General features: G+C 35.8%; 1 protein-coding gene across 9 annotated transcripts in view; it reads right to left on the minus strand.

Annotated features, from left to right (window-relative positions):
- Nucleotides 1-16,286, minus strand: part of CCDC73 (coiled-coil domain containing 73) — a 152,101-nt gene that overhangs the window by 23,844 nt on the left and 111,971 nt on the right. For 8 of the 9 annotated variants that reach the window (XM_027581553.2, XM_027581547.2, XM_027581552.2 and 5 more), the window contains 4 exons: nt 10,156-10,284; nt 9,591-9,650; nt 8,340-8,444; nt 306-416 (listed from right to left, as the gene is read on the minus strand). In XM_027581553.2, the coding sequence (XP_027437354.2) occupies nt 306-416; nt 8,340-8,444; nt 9,591-9,650; nt 10,156-10,284 (405 nt within the window). Of the gene's footprint in view, nt 1-305; nt 417-7,281; nt 7,384-8,339; nt 8,445-9,590; nt 9,651-10,155; nt 10,285-16,286 lie in introns of all 9 variants that reach the window. The other variant, XM_027581548.2, reaches the window with a different exon arrangement.

Genomic DNA, 16,286 nt, shown 5'->3' on the forward strand with positions numbered 1-16,286 from the left:
ATGAAAAGATAAAATTTTTTTGTCACATATGGGAAGTCATTCAAATTATATATATCAATATTTATATTATTAGGAATACACACACATGCATATGTGTGATTTTTCATGCATGAAAGCATTATAGGCAGTTTTATTAAATTTAGCTTTTCAACAGCATTTACTTCTTGGAAACACAAGTTCAAGAAGAATATGTGTCTGACTTTATTCCTATATTGTTTTTGCAATATTTTCTTAGCATTAATAGTTATTTTAAATGTCTACAACTACTTAAATTATTTTAATATTTTACTATTTAATAAACCTACATGCTTTTTCCAAGTTCCCAGTGCTTTCTCATGCTCATTTTGAAGATTAAGGAACTTTTCTTCATTTTCTTTTACCTTCTCCCTTTGCAGCTCATTATCTCTTTCAAGGGTCTGCAATAAAATTAATTATCCAAAAAATAATCAATACCACATTAATGAATTTTGATGTGTTTTATGTTGCTTGGACCTTTGCTTCTAACATGCTGAAAGTGCCATACAGATCAGTGATAATGTGCTATCTCAACAATAATTTTCATAAATTAACAGAAAGGTGCTTATAGTTTAGTTAACAGGAAATAGGGGGAGGTTATGAAAAAGAAATGGCTATAAAAGGGTATAAAAACATTGCCATTATTCAGTTTCACTGCATAAGTTTTAATGTCCTGAAAAAGTAATATAAAGTACAGCACTGAAAAATATGAAATGTAGCATAATCCAGCCTAACTCTACTACAAAATCTTAACTACCACAGAACATTTTTCCATATCTTTATTTTAGAAATTAACTGGCTAGAAAACCCTTAAATACAATTTTAATTTTTAATTTCAAATTAACACTTTTTTAGTACAGCTTCAATATTTACCATATTAACTTATTACTTCATAAATTAACGTAATATAATCACCACTACACCACCCTCCCCCCTCAAAAACCTTTAAGAGTAAAAATACTGTTTTCTAAGACAAGGGTTTTAAAGTTATTAAATTACTGTCACCAATATTATTAGGTTTCTTCAATGTCTGCTGATAATCCAAGTAAACTTCTGTAAAAAGATAGATAGTTAAGAACTCTACCCACATGTCTAATACATCTGGAATTAAGTTCACTTTTTATCATTATTAAAGTTATTTACATTCAGGGTAAACATTTCAAGCCACACAAAGGATACAGCTTCTATCAGCTCTCCAGTTCTCCTCCCCCAGAGGTAACCACTCTAACAGTTTCTTGCGTAGCCTTCCAGAAACTGTCTCTAAGCATACAAGTATATAAAATATATCTTTTTAAATACAGATGAGACCATACCGTACATATCATGTTCTTCTGCAATCTGTTTTTTCTTAAAAAAAAAAAAGTAGTTCTTGCTTACTTTCCATACCATGAAGTACAGATCTATCTAATTTTAAAGGCTTCATAGTATTCTATTTAAAGAGTTCTCAATTATATCTAGAATACCAATACATAATGACATAATTATGTAAAATTATGGAAATACCTAATAAAAAGCATTTTACAGTTTTAACATTAAAATTCTCCTCTAGCACATAAAGAACATTATTGCACTTCGATAGCCTGCAATGAATACCTATTTTGCCTGCCTTTACTTCAAGATAATGTAAATATTTTTATAGAAGTCATGTGTTCTTCTTAATTTATAGGCAAATAATAGAGCAGTTTCTAAATATTTACGTGTTTATTTAATAGATGCTTACTGTTTTAACATTTTAACTAATACAGTATCTATTTATACTTACAACACCATATTTTGGAAGATATACAAATCAAAGTTTGGAGGAGATGTGAGAGAATATACTACCATATCTATTTAGTGATAATAAATGACCAAGAGTATTATGTTCTTAAAACAGTGTATCAGATATGTCAATCATTTCCTGTCCTGACCCATACATACCCTCATCTAAAAGAAACTGCCTATATCAGATACTCTCATTTTTTTTTAAAGATTTAATTTATTTATTTGACAGAGAGACACAGCAAGAGAGGGAACACAACCAGGGGGTAGTGGGAGAGGGAGAAGCAGGCTTCCCACTGACCAGGGAGCCCGATGCGGGGCTCAGTCCCAGGACCCCGGGATCATGACCCGAGCCGAAGGCAGACGCTTAATGACTGAGCCACCCAGGCACCCCTCAGATACTCTCCATTTCCACATTTTGGAGACTTTCCATCCTTCCATTATAATTTGGACCTATTGCTCTTTCAGTCTGCTACACTGATCAGGTGACCTCTGAGGATTTCCTTCTCTCTTCTGGGGTTGGTCTCTTGGCTCCTAGATCCTACTGTTTCCTCTTTCCTGGTTTATTCCCTTGTCTTGGTAAAGCAAACCTTCCATTACTTCTCGATAAAGGAGGCACAGATGGCACATTTTTTGAGGCCCTCCATGTTGAAAATATCTTTTTTCTACCAACACGTAACAATTCATTTGGCTGAATACAGTACAATTTTGCTTTAGAAATCAATTTCTTAGGGGTGTCTGGGTGGCTTAGTCAGTTGAGCTTCCAAAACTTGATTTTGGCTCAGGTCATGATCTCAGGGTCATGAGACTGAGCCCCATGTAGGGCTCCACACTCAGCGAGGAGTATCCTTGTTCCTCTCCCTCCCCGTCTACTCCCCCTCCCTTCTCTGTCTCTCAAATAAACAAAATGTTAAAAAAAATCAATCTCTCTCCAACCACTGAAGGCATGGTTCTATTATCGTCTATCTTCCAGCACTACCAGTGAGAAGCCTGAAGTCATTATGTTGCCGTTCTTATTCTTAATCCTTTGTATGTGACCTAATTCTTTTTTCCACAGAGTTTTAGAATCTTCTCTTTTAGTATAAAATTTCATAATGATATACATTGGTTTTGAGCAAAACAAACTCAAATTCTTCAGTTCTAGGTTACATTCTCCTATTATTTCTTTGGTCATCTCCTCTCTTTCCATTTTCCCTGTTCTCTCTGAAACTCATTAGACCTCTTGGACTGAAACCCTAATATTCTTTCCCTTCTGTTTTCCACCTTCTTGTCTTTTGGTTCTACTTCCTAGAAGACTATCTCAATATTACTCTCCAAACTTTTCACTGTACTTATGTCTGCTAAAATATTTATTTTAAAGTTTCTCTTTAATTCTGAGTTTCTTTTTCTAAAGACTCCTAATTCTTGTTTTTATGGATTAATAAATATATTTCTTGTAATAGTGTGTATTTTCTTAGTTTCTCTAATTTTTTTTTCATTACCCTGTTCGTTTTGTCTGATTTGCATGGTAGAGACTGTCTTCAAGTGCCCAGTGATCCTTAACTGCATGTTCATATTCAGAATGAAGTATTAAAAAGCTGGTTGAAAGTTTTGTCAACTGTAGGTTGATCTGGTTGAGCAATTTCACTGGGAACACTTCACTGGAACAGCCTGAGCAAGTTAGTTCCCCCAGAGAGGAAACTTCATTCTCCTGTCTGGAAGTGGTAAAGCTAGCTGTTCTCTAAATGGGGAAACAGAGCAGGGAGGTCTCAGATTTCAGTACTTAGATTTCCACCCTGTTTTCAATATAATTCTCTCAGTAACATATTGGTAAATTGGCTCTAAAAATTTTTTTTACAGCATTTGTCAATTTTAAACATTCCAACCAGGGGCAATTTCAAGCCACCACTAGTTTTACAACCAGTTCACAAAATGACAAGAACTTTAACAAACAGCTCTCCCTGGTATAAGCTGTCTCGAGAATACTACTGGATTTCCCAACCTCAGTTGTCCCCCAGACTCTCCAACATGAATTGCCAATCTTCTGCCAAGTAGAAGACAGGCAGTGCCTTTTTGTGCAGGGTAGGGAAGAGAATTGGGAGGTAAGATAGCTTCTAGCTTTTTATATAGACCTTCTAGCTCTTGGCTTCCGTTGCACATCCAGCTTCTAGAGGCACATGATGCAATTCCTGAGCATTCCTGCACCTTTGACTTGAGTTTCTACTTTCTTTCATTTGCTAAGTAAATTACTAATTTTCCATTTGGTTCCCACTTAAAACTTAATTTTTATTGTTTCTTCTCTTTATTTACTTGTCCTTGTGGATTTATTAATGTCATTTTATTACAGTTTCAGAAGGAAATAGAAGTTAATGTGTAGGTTCAATTCAACATGTTTAACCAGAAGCCCAGATCTGGCAATATCTGAACTTACAAAGATTCTGAATTTATTCATTTTTAATCATTCATTAATTTAATAAAATTTAATGAGCTCCTACTGTGTGCCAGATACTCTTTTAGGCTCTTAATGCTACATGCATGAAACTGTTACTGTTCTCGTGGAATTTAGACTTTATCAGAAAATTATTTGTATCTGGATTAACAAACCCAAAAGCCATTCTGAAAAAAAATGAATATTGCAGCAAGTCAAAATAAAATCATCTGTTAATGTTTTAATATACCACAACCTAAGTAATTTAACCCTGGCTAATACTATGACTATAGGAGCAAACTAAGTAAATTATTCTTGTTAAACACTATGACTACAGCAGCAGAAATACACTACGTTTAGACTAAACTATAATTAAATCATAGTAGAAAATATTCTCTCTCATGAGAATTCAGGTCTCTATGCTCCAAACTATACCATTAAAAAAACGAGACAGATGACAGCATGATTGCAGAGCACTGAAAAAAAAGTAGGCCATTATGAAGAGTAATGATCCCTTTTAATACAGGTAGAATTAGAATGCTCCTCAAGAAAAACACTTGAGATATCTATGCAGCATAATCTTCAGCAACAGTTCAACACCAATATTTTGTTATACTATATATCAGTGGTTCTCCAAGATCAGTCTATAAAGTACTAATCCATGACAAAATTACACTAGTTAATGGCAAACAAAGTCTATACAAGTCACCAAATGTCTTTTCTTGTAAAGGACTGTATCTATTCTGAGATTATATCCTTAATATGTGGCATTAAAATATTCTTTTTTATAAAATAAAAGCGATGACAGAGGGTGTTGCTTATTTTTAATGTCCTTACTTATCAAAATAAAAAGTTGACCATTCTATCTTGTTCTTGTCAATACTTTGCATGAAATTTCCATATGAAATCTAGTTTCTCTATGTACTATCAAGGCTCAAATAATAATGGTGCTAGTTAAAGAGGCATATGGATTATCTAAGATATTGGCACTTAGAGGTAAAAGATCCTGGGACCATAGTTAGAGTCTTTGTTAACTCAAAGAAACACGTGCCTGTATGTCTCTGTGACTACTGCACACTCCACAGAATTCAACAACACATAAACATTGCATTTAGAGCTCGTGAAGGGTAATTTAAAAGTCGTGGTTTTAGAATAAGTGATCTAACAAAGGTGGCAGTCTCACTGATCTAGGAAGAATACAATAACATTGTAGTGTTGTAGAAATGGCCCAAAGTAGAATCAGGTCAAAAATTTAATTTTGGGGGGGCGCCTGGATGGCTCAGTCATTGAGCATCTGCCTTCAGCTCAGGTCATGATCCCAGAGTCCTGGGACCGAGCCGCACATCAGGCTCCCTGCTCGGTGGGAAGCCTGCTTCTAACTCTCCCACTCCTCCTGCTTGTGTTCCCTCTCTCGTGTGCTCTCTCTCTCTCTCAAATAAATAAAATCCTAAAAAAAAAAAATTAATTTTGGGTTTGCCACTAATTAGGAAGCCTTGAACTGTATCACTTACACTTTTTGGATCTCTAGTTCACCATGAAATGAAATGATGGGATTGGCTGTTCACTAACATTTTGTTCATCCTAAAAAATCTGTTTCAACTCCTTTAAATGGACAAGAAAACAATCCTGATAACTGCTACTCCATAAAGAATTTGGGTAAATTCTATTCTATATTTCTTGGGAGAAGGTTCAAAGTATTAGAGAAAGTCCCAGTCATCTATCGGTAGGGTGGGTAAAGGACGTGGGGGGATACTTGCTTATAACTGGACTTTCAGAGAAATTTTTTCACTAGTCTTACTGGAGGAGGTGAAAAGGGGAAGAGGAAGGAAGAGTTTGACGCCAGAATGCTTCTTCCCTCTCCCAGGTCTAAGTTTTACAGTATCGGGGCCAGGCAAGAGAAATGAAGAGGGCAAAACTCTCTTTACATGATTAGTCAAAGAACATCAATGGTGAGGAGACAAATCTTGCATTGTTCAGGTTAAGTGTGGTTCCATTCAACGATGATGAAGTCAGCATAATTTGTGCGACCCAATGCAAAATGAAAAAAGCAGGGAAAATGCACTATTAAAGGTACTAAAATACAAAACCTTTCCCTTCCTTCATGGTTACCGCACCCCCCCCCCTCTCTCCCTGTCAACTTATCATGGTGTTTTTTATTTTCTATTTAATGTCATGTATCCCTGGGCAGGGGGATATTCACAGAGCAAATGCAGATCCTCACAGATGCCTAAGGGCCTCACCACACAACTCAGAACAAGCAAGATCCACCAGCTATGGGGTTCCACCTCCTGCAAGCTACTAGACCCATGTACTATGCCCTGGCTGGAGGTGGGGAAGTCAATCTTTCTGTCCCATGGGACCTCTGCCCCAATCCATGGCAGATGGGTAACCCCCAACCGATAGCACCTGCCAGGCAGGGATATACCTCAGTATCTGGATTGAGGACTGACTCCCTGCGAAGTCAGGGAGTGCCAACACACTGCCAACCTGAGACAGGATGCTATAGGGCACATGCAATGGACCCAGACCCTCTCTGTTATATTTAGGCCTCCACCAAAAGTAAGGAACAACAGTAGAACACAGACCTTTCCCCACCAATGTGACCACATCAGTGGTGGGGCAGATGCAAAGAGGATGAGGCCAGGCAGGGCCCAGGATAACAAACCATGGAAGAGCCAGCAGTCAAAAACTGGTCCTACGAGGCAGCAGGAGACAGAGAAAGCTTAGGCTCTAAGCCCCTAATGCATGCTCCATTTTCCCATCAGACTTAATTTACAAAACATAAATTCAGAGATAAAAATTAATAAAAATTTCGGGGCACCTGGGTGGCTCAGCCGTTAAGCGTCTGCCTTCAGCTCAGGTCATGATCCCAGGGTCCTGGGATCGAGCCCTGCATCGGGCTCCCTGCTCCACAGGAAGCCTGCTTCTCCCTCTCCCACTTCCCCTGCTTGTGTTCCCTCTCTCGCTGTGTCTCTCTTTGTCAAATAAAATCTTTAAAAAAAAGTTAAAAATTTCAAGAGAGTGAACACAGAATGTTAAGCCTGAAGCACAAAGCCCCTCTGAGTATGGGTCCCTATGCAACTGCACCGATTACATACCCAGGAAGTTGGCCTTGGCCTCCGCTGATAGTGGTCTTTACGTGGGAGGCGACTGTAGTTTTCTTGAGGAATGTTCAGCTTCACCTTCATTACCAAGAATCCCTTCAGAGGAGCACAAATATCTTCCACTGGTCACCCCAGTGGAACACGTGCCCAGTTCCTTCTCTTGAATTGGACATCCCATTACTTGGCCAGTGGCACACAGGACAATTTCTATCCTTCCACTAACCTCCATGTTCCTTCATGTGGAGCCAAGAAACCACCAAAGTTCTCTCTTCTGCACCTTTCCTGGGCCGTACAGTATCAGAACAAGGATACTACACTTCAAGCCCCATTGGTACATATCACTCCAAAAACTTTTGTCCTTAAAATCTCTGGACCATAACTGCACTAGTCTATATGTTCTTGGTATAATTCCAAACTTCAAGAAACATATGCCAAGTTCTTCCACATGAACTTATCACATTTTACTCTATTGGCAACACTAGAGTGGACCTTTGAGTTTCTAGAGCATCTCAAGCATCCATCTACAAAACAAGATGGCACTTTCCCCTTTTTGTACCCCAGTCTTTACATGATTTTCACATAGACTCCTTCACTTAGCTTATAAAGGAAAATGTACTCCCCCTCCCAACTAGGGATGTAATAGAAAAGCCTCTCTTATTGAAATCTCACTCCCAAGACATCAGTGACGATAAATTCTTCCCCCCTTCAATCATTTTTTTGGACCTGCCCTTAATTTCTGGAAATTCACTAACTACTCTCTTCTATTTTCAGTTTTGGTCTTGGTCACAATTCTAAGACAAAAAAAAAAAAAAAATCCCATCCAATCTTTTACAAAATTAAGTCAGATACTTGATAAAATTGAACATTTAAATAGTAACTTAAATGTTAAAAAAAAATACGTTCATTACTTTAGACACTGATACCAAGTTGATGAAGGCCATATCTTATCCCTAAAATTCAAAATGATCTCAGATAAAGTTGGGCAGATAAATGCAACTAGACAGGTAAAACTCATTAAATGGAAATATACTATCTATATCACTATATACAACCTGATTATTTTCTTTTAACACCTTCAGCTTTGCTTCCAGTTCAGTACTAACTTGAGTTTGATGCTGAAGTAACTGCTGCATATGCTGGAAAGAAATGATGATATCCTTTAAAAAAGTATAAATATGATCTATCAGTTGGAGGAACTGTAAGATTGTAGGTATGTTTCTAAATTAATTCTTAAACTACATTTTCTAATTTCTTAACTTATCTTTATAGTTTAATCTTAACACCATAGTAAGACAGTGAAATAAACTAGTACCACATTTTACTAACTTAATATATAAAATGATTACATTGTATGATTTCTTACAAAGTACTATATCCAAGAGTTTTTCAAATAACAGTTTTTTTTAAATTATGAGACAGTACTGGAAAATGTAAAGAATTTAAAACCAAAACTTTCATTGGCTTGTCTTAAAAACAGTAAATGTGTCACTCCTGAAATGTCATATTGCTAATGAGCTAGGATGTCATAGTATGTATTAGAATGAAATGGAGGAAAAGCAGAAAAAAAAAGAAACGAGAACTTTTCTTTCACAGACCTTTTTTAAATAGAAGAATTATAAATATCAAATAAATTCAAATGAGGGTATAACATCCTATAAATGCATGCTCTAAGCATACATACATTTCAATAATTATCTGCTAGGGTACCAATAGTCTAAACTATCAAGGGAAAAACTGATTTATTTTTATTCTATTTATTCGTTAAATATTTTAATGTATTATTTTCCAACTTTATTAAGATATAATTGACATATAACATTCTGTAAACTCAAGTTGTACAACATGATGATTTGGTACATATATATATAGTGCTAAATGATTACCCTAATAAGATTAATTGACATCTCTATCACTTCACATAATTACCATTTTTGTGTGTGTGGTGAGATTATTTATAATCTACTCTCTTAACAACTTTCAAATATATACCACAGTTTTGTTAACTAAAACCATCATGTTGTACATTAAACTCCCGGAACTTACTCATCTTACACCTGAAGTTTGTACCCTTGATGAACATCTCCCCATTCCTTGGATCTATTTTTTAATGGAGCATATGTGAGACCCGGTTAAAAAGGTACACTTGTATCCACTCAATAGGCCCTAACTGAGTGCTTACTATGTGCCGGGAAACTGACCTAGACATGATTCCATTTGTTATTTAACTTAACTGCTTTATTTCCCACATTATACCTGCTTTTAAAAATATTTACTGGCTCTCAAAATATCTTATGATTGCTTGCCTTTTTTTCTTCTTGAATATGTGTGATCTCTTCATTAATCTTCTTATTTAATTCCAACTCCTTTAAAAAATTGAGTAATTTTAAAGTTATGATATAAAATTCAGCAAATTCTACATTTCATTCAGTGCTCAATACGTTTAGGAGAGTCAGGAACCCTTCTCCTACCCCAGAGTACCAACATTCATTTGCTGGTGAAGCAGTGGCTCCTAGTGAAATAAAGGTGGTACGAGACACCCAGCATAGGCTGCTGTGCAAATTTTTTATAAATATTCGCGTTAAAAAATTACAAAATTCCTCATCTCCAAAAGCTTTTCTGGAGACACCTCTGTACCATAGATTACCTGACATTATATGAAAATGGAAACAAAATGGTTATAGACAAATTTTATTGTCTTAAATTCTTGCTGATAATGGCAAAAATTACCTAATAACAAAAAATTATTCACAATATCTTTTTTTACTATGTATATTAACTTTACAAAGAAGGAACATTTTTGTATTATAAACCTGAAATTCTCATTTCACAAAAACAATTATATAAACATAAATACATTTAATTAAATACCATGGTGAGTCTTTCTTGAAGTTCTTGAAATTTTTGTTCTTTAATTGTTAAATGGATGTTTTCTTCTCCCATCTTATGTTGACATGTGACCTTGGACTTTATCAAGTCTGACGTAACTTGTTTTAGTTCCTTAACATAAGAAATATAAACAGTAAGTTCAGTATAAACATTTCATCAAAGAAAGGTATTTCTGACAGTTTTAAAGTCCATTTTAAACCTATCATTATAATTTACTGTATTTCACATATCAAGATAATACTACTGGTCCATCCAGGTCTATTTCCCCTAGTTCCCTTGCAAGATAATTAGCCAAGGTGGGAATGCTACGGGGATAGAATGCATGATTTCTTTCCCTTAAAAAGAGCTAACTTCCCTTAAAAAGATACTAACCAAATGAACTAACCAACCAGAAGTAGGGTGTTTTCAACTTATTTAGCAAAAATCTTCTGAGATTAAAAAAATAATAAGAGTATCAATTTCCAAGTTCATTAGCATCTAATAAGAAAAATTTGTGTGAGAAATAATCATAATCTAATGTGATGAGTGCTATATTACAGAAATGTATAGAAGCATAAAGAAAGAAAGAGATTGGTAGAGGGCATCAAGAAGGCATTATTAGGAAAAGTGGTTTCTGAATTGAGTCTTTAAAGATAAATTTGCAAAGAGGACAAAAATGTAGACATTCTAGACAAAAAGACTGTACATGCACAAACGTGCAGAAACACGAGAGTATGGCACTTTTCAGGGAAACAGAATAGATTATGGCTGGAGCTAATATGTAATGGATGAGGGGGAGGAGTAGAGTATTCATGGTTGTGGCTAGAAATCTGACAGGATTCAAATACTGAAAGGGATTTGTAGGCCAAGCTGAAAAGAGCTTTAATTTTATCCTATAGGCAATGAGGAATTAATAATTGAAGGATTTTCAGTAGGAGAAAGACATAAAATTTGTAATTCAGAAAAATAACTCTAGCATCATTACAGATTATTAGAATTGAAGAAGATACAAAAGAAGTCTTCATTTGTGAAGTTACATGTCCACTTAGCTTAACAGATTATAAACACATTATAATTCTAAAATACCAACTTCTGAATTGGTGTGTAATTTATTTTTCTGCTGTTCTGTGTATACTGACTATATTAAATACTCAAGAATCCAATTTTCACATTCTTAACCACACAGTATCTGAACTCCCTTTGAATTTTGGAGGAATTCTACATTATAAAAGTCCACTGTCCATAGAGGAGCCAGAAATGCCAGATACTAGCTTTATAAGCATGAGGCCAGATTCTGCTAATCAGATGCACCTGTCCCGGATATTGGATCAGGAAGCAGTATCACAAAGAACAAAAACTGTTGCAAATCCTTCTGTTGTAGGCTTTAGGGGCAATGCTAGTAACAACACATGTCCATGGGCAACAATGGTACCACTGTAGGAGCGGCATCCACTACAGTCAACAGTGACAGTACAACCTACAGTGTACTAATATACTTTAGTTTTTAAAAGATTGTATGTAAGAACTGAATAAATAATAATAACAAAAAACTCTTGTAGAAAAAAGTTCATTAGGTTGGTAGATTACAGGAAATTGTTATTTTCTTCATTGTACTGATTGGTATTTTCTCTTTCTTCTAAAGTAAACACGTATTTCTTAAGTATCAGTGTATAGGAGATATATATATATATGCATATATATATATATAGTGTAGTATATAATAGTATATAAAGCTATGGAAATGGGCAATCACTTAGAGTTATTAGTTAGAAGAAAGAAGATGGCAAATGACTGGGTCCTAAAGAACTCCAACATTCATGGATTACAGAAGAAGCTAATATAGAAGGCTGAGAAGTACAGTCAACTGAGGTGGGTGGAAAATCAAAAGTGTAATACTCAGGAAGCTGAAAAAGGAGCAGCCGAAAATAGGGCTGCCAATACGTCCAGAGTTCTACATGTTATACCTTCAGATGCCACATAAAAACTCACCCAATTATAACTCAATACCTAGTTCAAAATCCAGGAAAAAGGATTAATGGTTTTAGTTCACATGTCCCTTTCAGATATATGCACTGCATAAAACGACTGCTAAAGTAACTGCACATGGGTCAAGAGATAGGATTTGACTCTTAGAAAAGCAGGCAGACAAACTGATGGCCGGTACAAAGAGAACAATCAACATGTACTGAATCATGAAAGAAGTCTGAACAAAGGAGGTATGCCTTGAAGAATGAATAGTATACTAGATATCCTCCATTTATCTGTCCTGACTCACTCTCCACCTTTTCTTCATACTGCTCTGTTCCCTGTGTGCTGATATCTGTGGATACAGCAAACAATCTTTCTTGCCCTCCGGCTCCTGGTTGGGTTCAATCTCTGGAAGGCACCAGCAAATCAGTATGCTGGGAAGACAGATTGAGGTATTTCCCTGTTTCCTCCCTACCTGGCCACAAAATGACAATAGCTCTCTACCTTTACCAAAGGTCATTGCACCTACAGCTCTCTCCAGGTTCCCAGTATCTGCTTCCTTCCCTTGCCCCCTCAGGTTTATGTGGTATAATCATTCCCCCACCGCTTCTATCCCTGTGGTGCTTCAATGCTCCTCCTGGTTTCCCTGAACGCTGCCCTTAACTTTGTAAACAGCTTCTTCATCAAACTTTTCTCTTTTACCCATTCCAAGGTGCCATCTATTTCCTGACTCAATCCTGTTTAATTCAAGTAAATTGAATTAAAGTGTGGGGAGGGGATATGGAGGAGAGCAAAGGCAAAAAGGAAGGAATAATGAAGAATTATGATGATTGCAACAAAGATTTTGCATTAAATAGAACAGAAGATGCTTAAGAAGCAGTAGGAAATGATGTTGAAGATATAGAATGGGGCCAGACCATGGAAGCTGTGAAAAGCCAATTAAAGAAGTATGGGACTAAATCAATATGTTGTACACCTAAACTTACACAATGTTGTATGTCAATGATATCTCAATAAAGCTGGAAAAAAATTTGGGACTTGATTTGGTAGGCAAAAGAGAACTATTCAATCTACCCCATTCCTTCTATATATACTAAGTATCTAGCATGTCAGGCACATGGAAGCAATGCATCAAACTAGTAACCCAGTAAAGTCATTCTAGCAACAAGAATGAATAAAAACCAAGGGCGCCTGGGTGCTTCAGTCAGTTAAGTGTATGCCTTCAGCTCGGGTCATGATCCCAGGGCCCTGGGATCCAGCCCCACATCAGGCTCCCTGCTCAGCGGAGAGTCTGCTTTTCCCTTTCCTCTCCCTCCCCCTGCTCATGCTCGTGTGCACTCTCTCTTGCTCACTCTCTCAAATAAATAAATAACATCTTTCTTTTTTTTAAAGAATGAGTAAAAACCAGATAAAAGAACACTGGCTAAGGGACTATTTTATTAATCCAGACATGAGATGACAAATGTCTATACTATTAAGAAATGAAGAATGGCAAATATGAGATCTTCTAAAGGAAGATATAATTGAATAGACAAAGGGAATGAAGGAAAAAGATTATTCCAGAGTGTCTAGGTGAAGCTAAAAGAAATGAAAAGAAAAACCATGAAATGTGGAAGAGAAAGCATGACAATGGAAAGGAAATGGGAAGTCTGCTTTGCTGATGAAACAGATGAAAATGTATTAAGACAACAAGAAACAAGAGATGAACAATGTTCTGAGACTGTTAAGAAAGCCAAAAAATCCCAAATCATTATGCCTGAGCCATACGTTGTTGTTTTATTAAAAAAAAAAAAGTCCTTCATTCATATTTTTTCAAATTATAAAAGGCTATATGTGATGAATTCCCTCAAAATGAAGTTTCAATGTCCCAGCAATGGTTCATCTTCACAGTCAGCAAGAGGATTTCCTTTGAAAGAAGAGTTGCATGAATTTGGGGGGATGTGGAGGGAGAAAGGAGGTATATGGAGAATGAAGAATTAATCCAATGTGTGCCCGGCTGACCCTGAAATTACAGTAAGTCATAAAAGGAGACGATCTGCAGGCAGTTGAAAAAATAGAACTGAGATTAAGGGAAATCTGAGGCTGGAAATATAAAGTCATCTGCACGAAGTGAATGACTGAATCACAGAAATGAGAGCTCACTGAGAGAGACCTTAGGATAGAGCTTTGGAGGAATGGAAGAAAAAGGATAATCAGGGAGCCAAAGGAATTTGTACCAAAAGACCCTCAAAAAGTGAGCTATCATACAGATGTTATAAAATGAACACATTTTATATTTTAAACATCTATTATTTTGTACAAAACACATTATTCTGTAATTAAAAACACAAAGCGTCAGTATCAGGATGCTTTGGTTACTAGTATTAGGAAACCATACAAATAATAAGGACATTTATTCTTCCACATAAGAGAACGTCCAAAGTTGGGTAGGTTCTCCACTTTTATTTAACATAGTACTAGAAGACCTAGCTCCAGCAATCAGACAACAAAAAGAAATAAAAGGCATCCAAATTAGTAAGAAAGAAATAAAACTTTCACTATTTGCAGATGACATGATACTATAGATAGAAAACCTGAAAGACATTACCAAAAAACCACTAGAACTGATAAATGAATTCAGAAAGTCATAGGATACAAAATCAATGTACAGAAATCTGTTGCATTCCTATACACTAATAATGAAGCAGCAGAAAGTGAAATTAAGAAAACAGTAAAATATCTAGGAATAAACTTAACCAAAGAGGTGAAAGACCTGTACTCTGAAAACTACAAAACACTGATGAAAGAAACTGAAGAGGACACAAAGAAATGGAAAGACATCCCACGCTCATGGGTAGTAAGAACAAATATTGTTAAACTGTTTATACTACTCAAAGCAATCTACACACTTAATGCAATCCCTATCAAAATACCAACAGCATTTTTCACAGAATGAGAACAATTCTAAAATTTATATGGAATCACGAAGACTCAAATAGCTAAAGCAATCTTGAAAAAGAAAAACAAAACTGGAAGTGTCACAATTCCAGATTTCAAGTTATATTATAATGCTGTGTAATCGAAACAGTATGCTACTGGTATAAAAATAGACACAGATCAATGGAACAGAATAGAAAACCCAGAAATGAACCCATAATTATATGGTCAATTAATCTTTGACAAAGCAAGAAAGAATATGCAATGGGAAAAGGACAGTCTCTTCAACAAATGGTGTTGGGAAATCAGAACAACTACATGCATAACAATGAAACTGGACCACTTTCTTATACCATACACAAAAATAAACTCAAAAAGGATTAAAGACCTAAATGTGAGACCTGAAAACATAAAAATCCTAGAAGAGACCACAGGCAGTAATGTCTCTGACATCAGCTATAACAACATTTTTCTAGATATGTCTCCCAAGGCAAGGGAAATAAAAGCAAAAATTTGGAACTACATCAAAATTAAAAGCTTCTGCAGAGCAAAGGAAACAATCAACAAAACTATAAAGCAACCTATGGAATGGGAGATATTTGCAAATGACATATCCAATAAAGGGTTAGTATCGAAAATATATAAAGAACTTATAAAACTCAACACCTCAAAAATAAATAATCCAATTAAAAATGGGCAAAGACATGAACAGACATTTCTCCAAAGACAACATACAGATGGCCAACAGCCACATGAAAAGATGCTCAACATCACTCATTATCAGTGAAATGCCAATCAAAACTACAATGAGCTGTTGTCACCTCACACCTGTTAGAATGGCTAAAGCAAAAAACTCAAGAAAAACAAAGTATTGGCGAGGACGTAAAGAAAATGGAACATTCGTGCACTGTTGGTAGGAATGCAAAGTGGTGCAGCTACTGTGGAAAACAGTATGGAGGCTCCTCAAAAGTTAAAAAGAGAACTACCCTATGATCCAGTAATTGCACTACTGGGTATTTACCCAAAAAATACAAAAACAACAATTCAAAGGAAAAGGGATACATGCACCCCTGTCATTATAAGTAGCATTATTTACAAGAGTCAAGATATGGAAGCAGCCCAAGTGCCCACTGATAGATGAATGGATAAGGAAGATGTGGTGTGTGTGTGTGTGTGTGTGTGTGTGTGTGTGTACATATATACACAATGGGATATTATTCAGCCATAGAAAAGAATAAAATCTTGCCATT

Source organism: Zalophus californianus, chromosome 11 (genome assembly GCF_009762305.2).
Source record: "Zalophus californianus isolate mZalCal1 chromosome 11, mZalCal1.pri.v2, whole genome shotgun sequence".
NCBI classification, from domain to species: Eukaryota; Metazoa; Chordata; class Mammalia; order Carnivora; family Otariidae; genus Zalophus; species Zalophus californianus.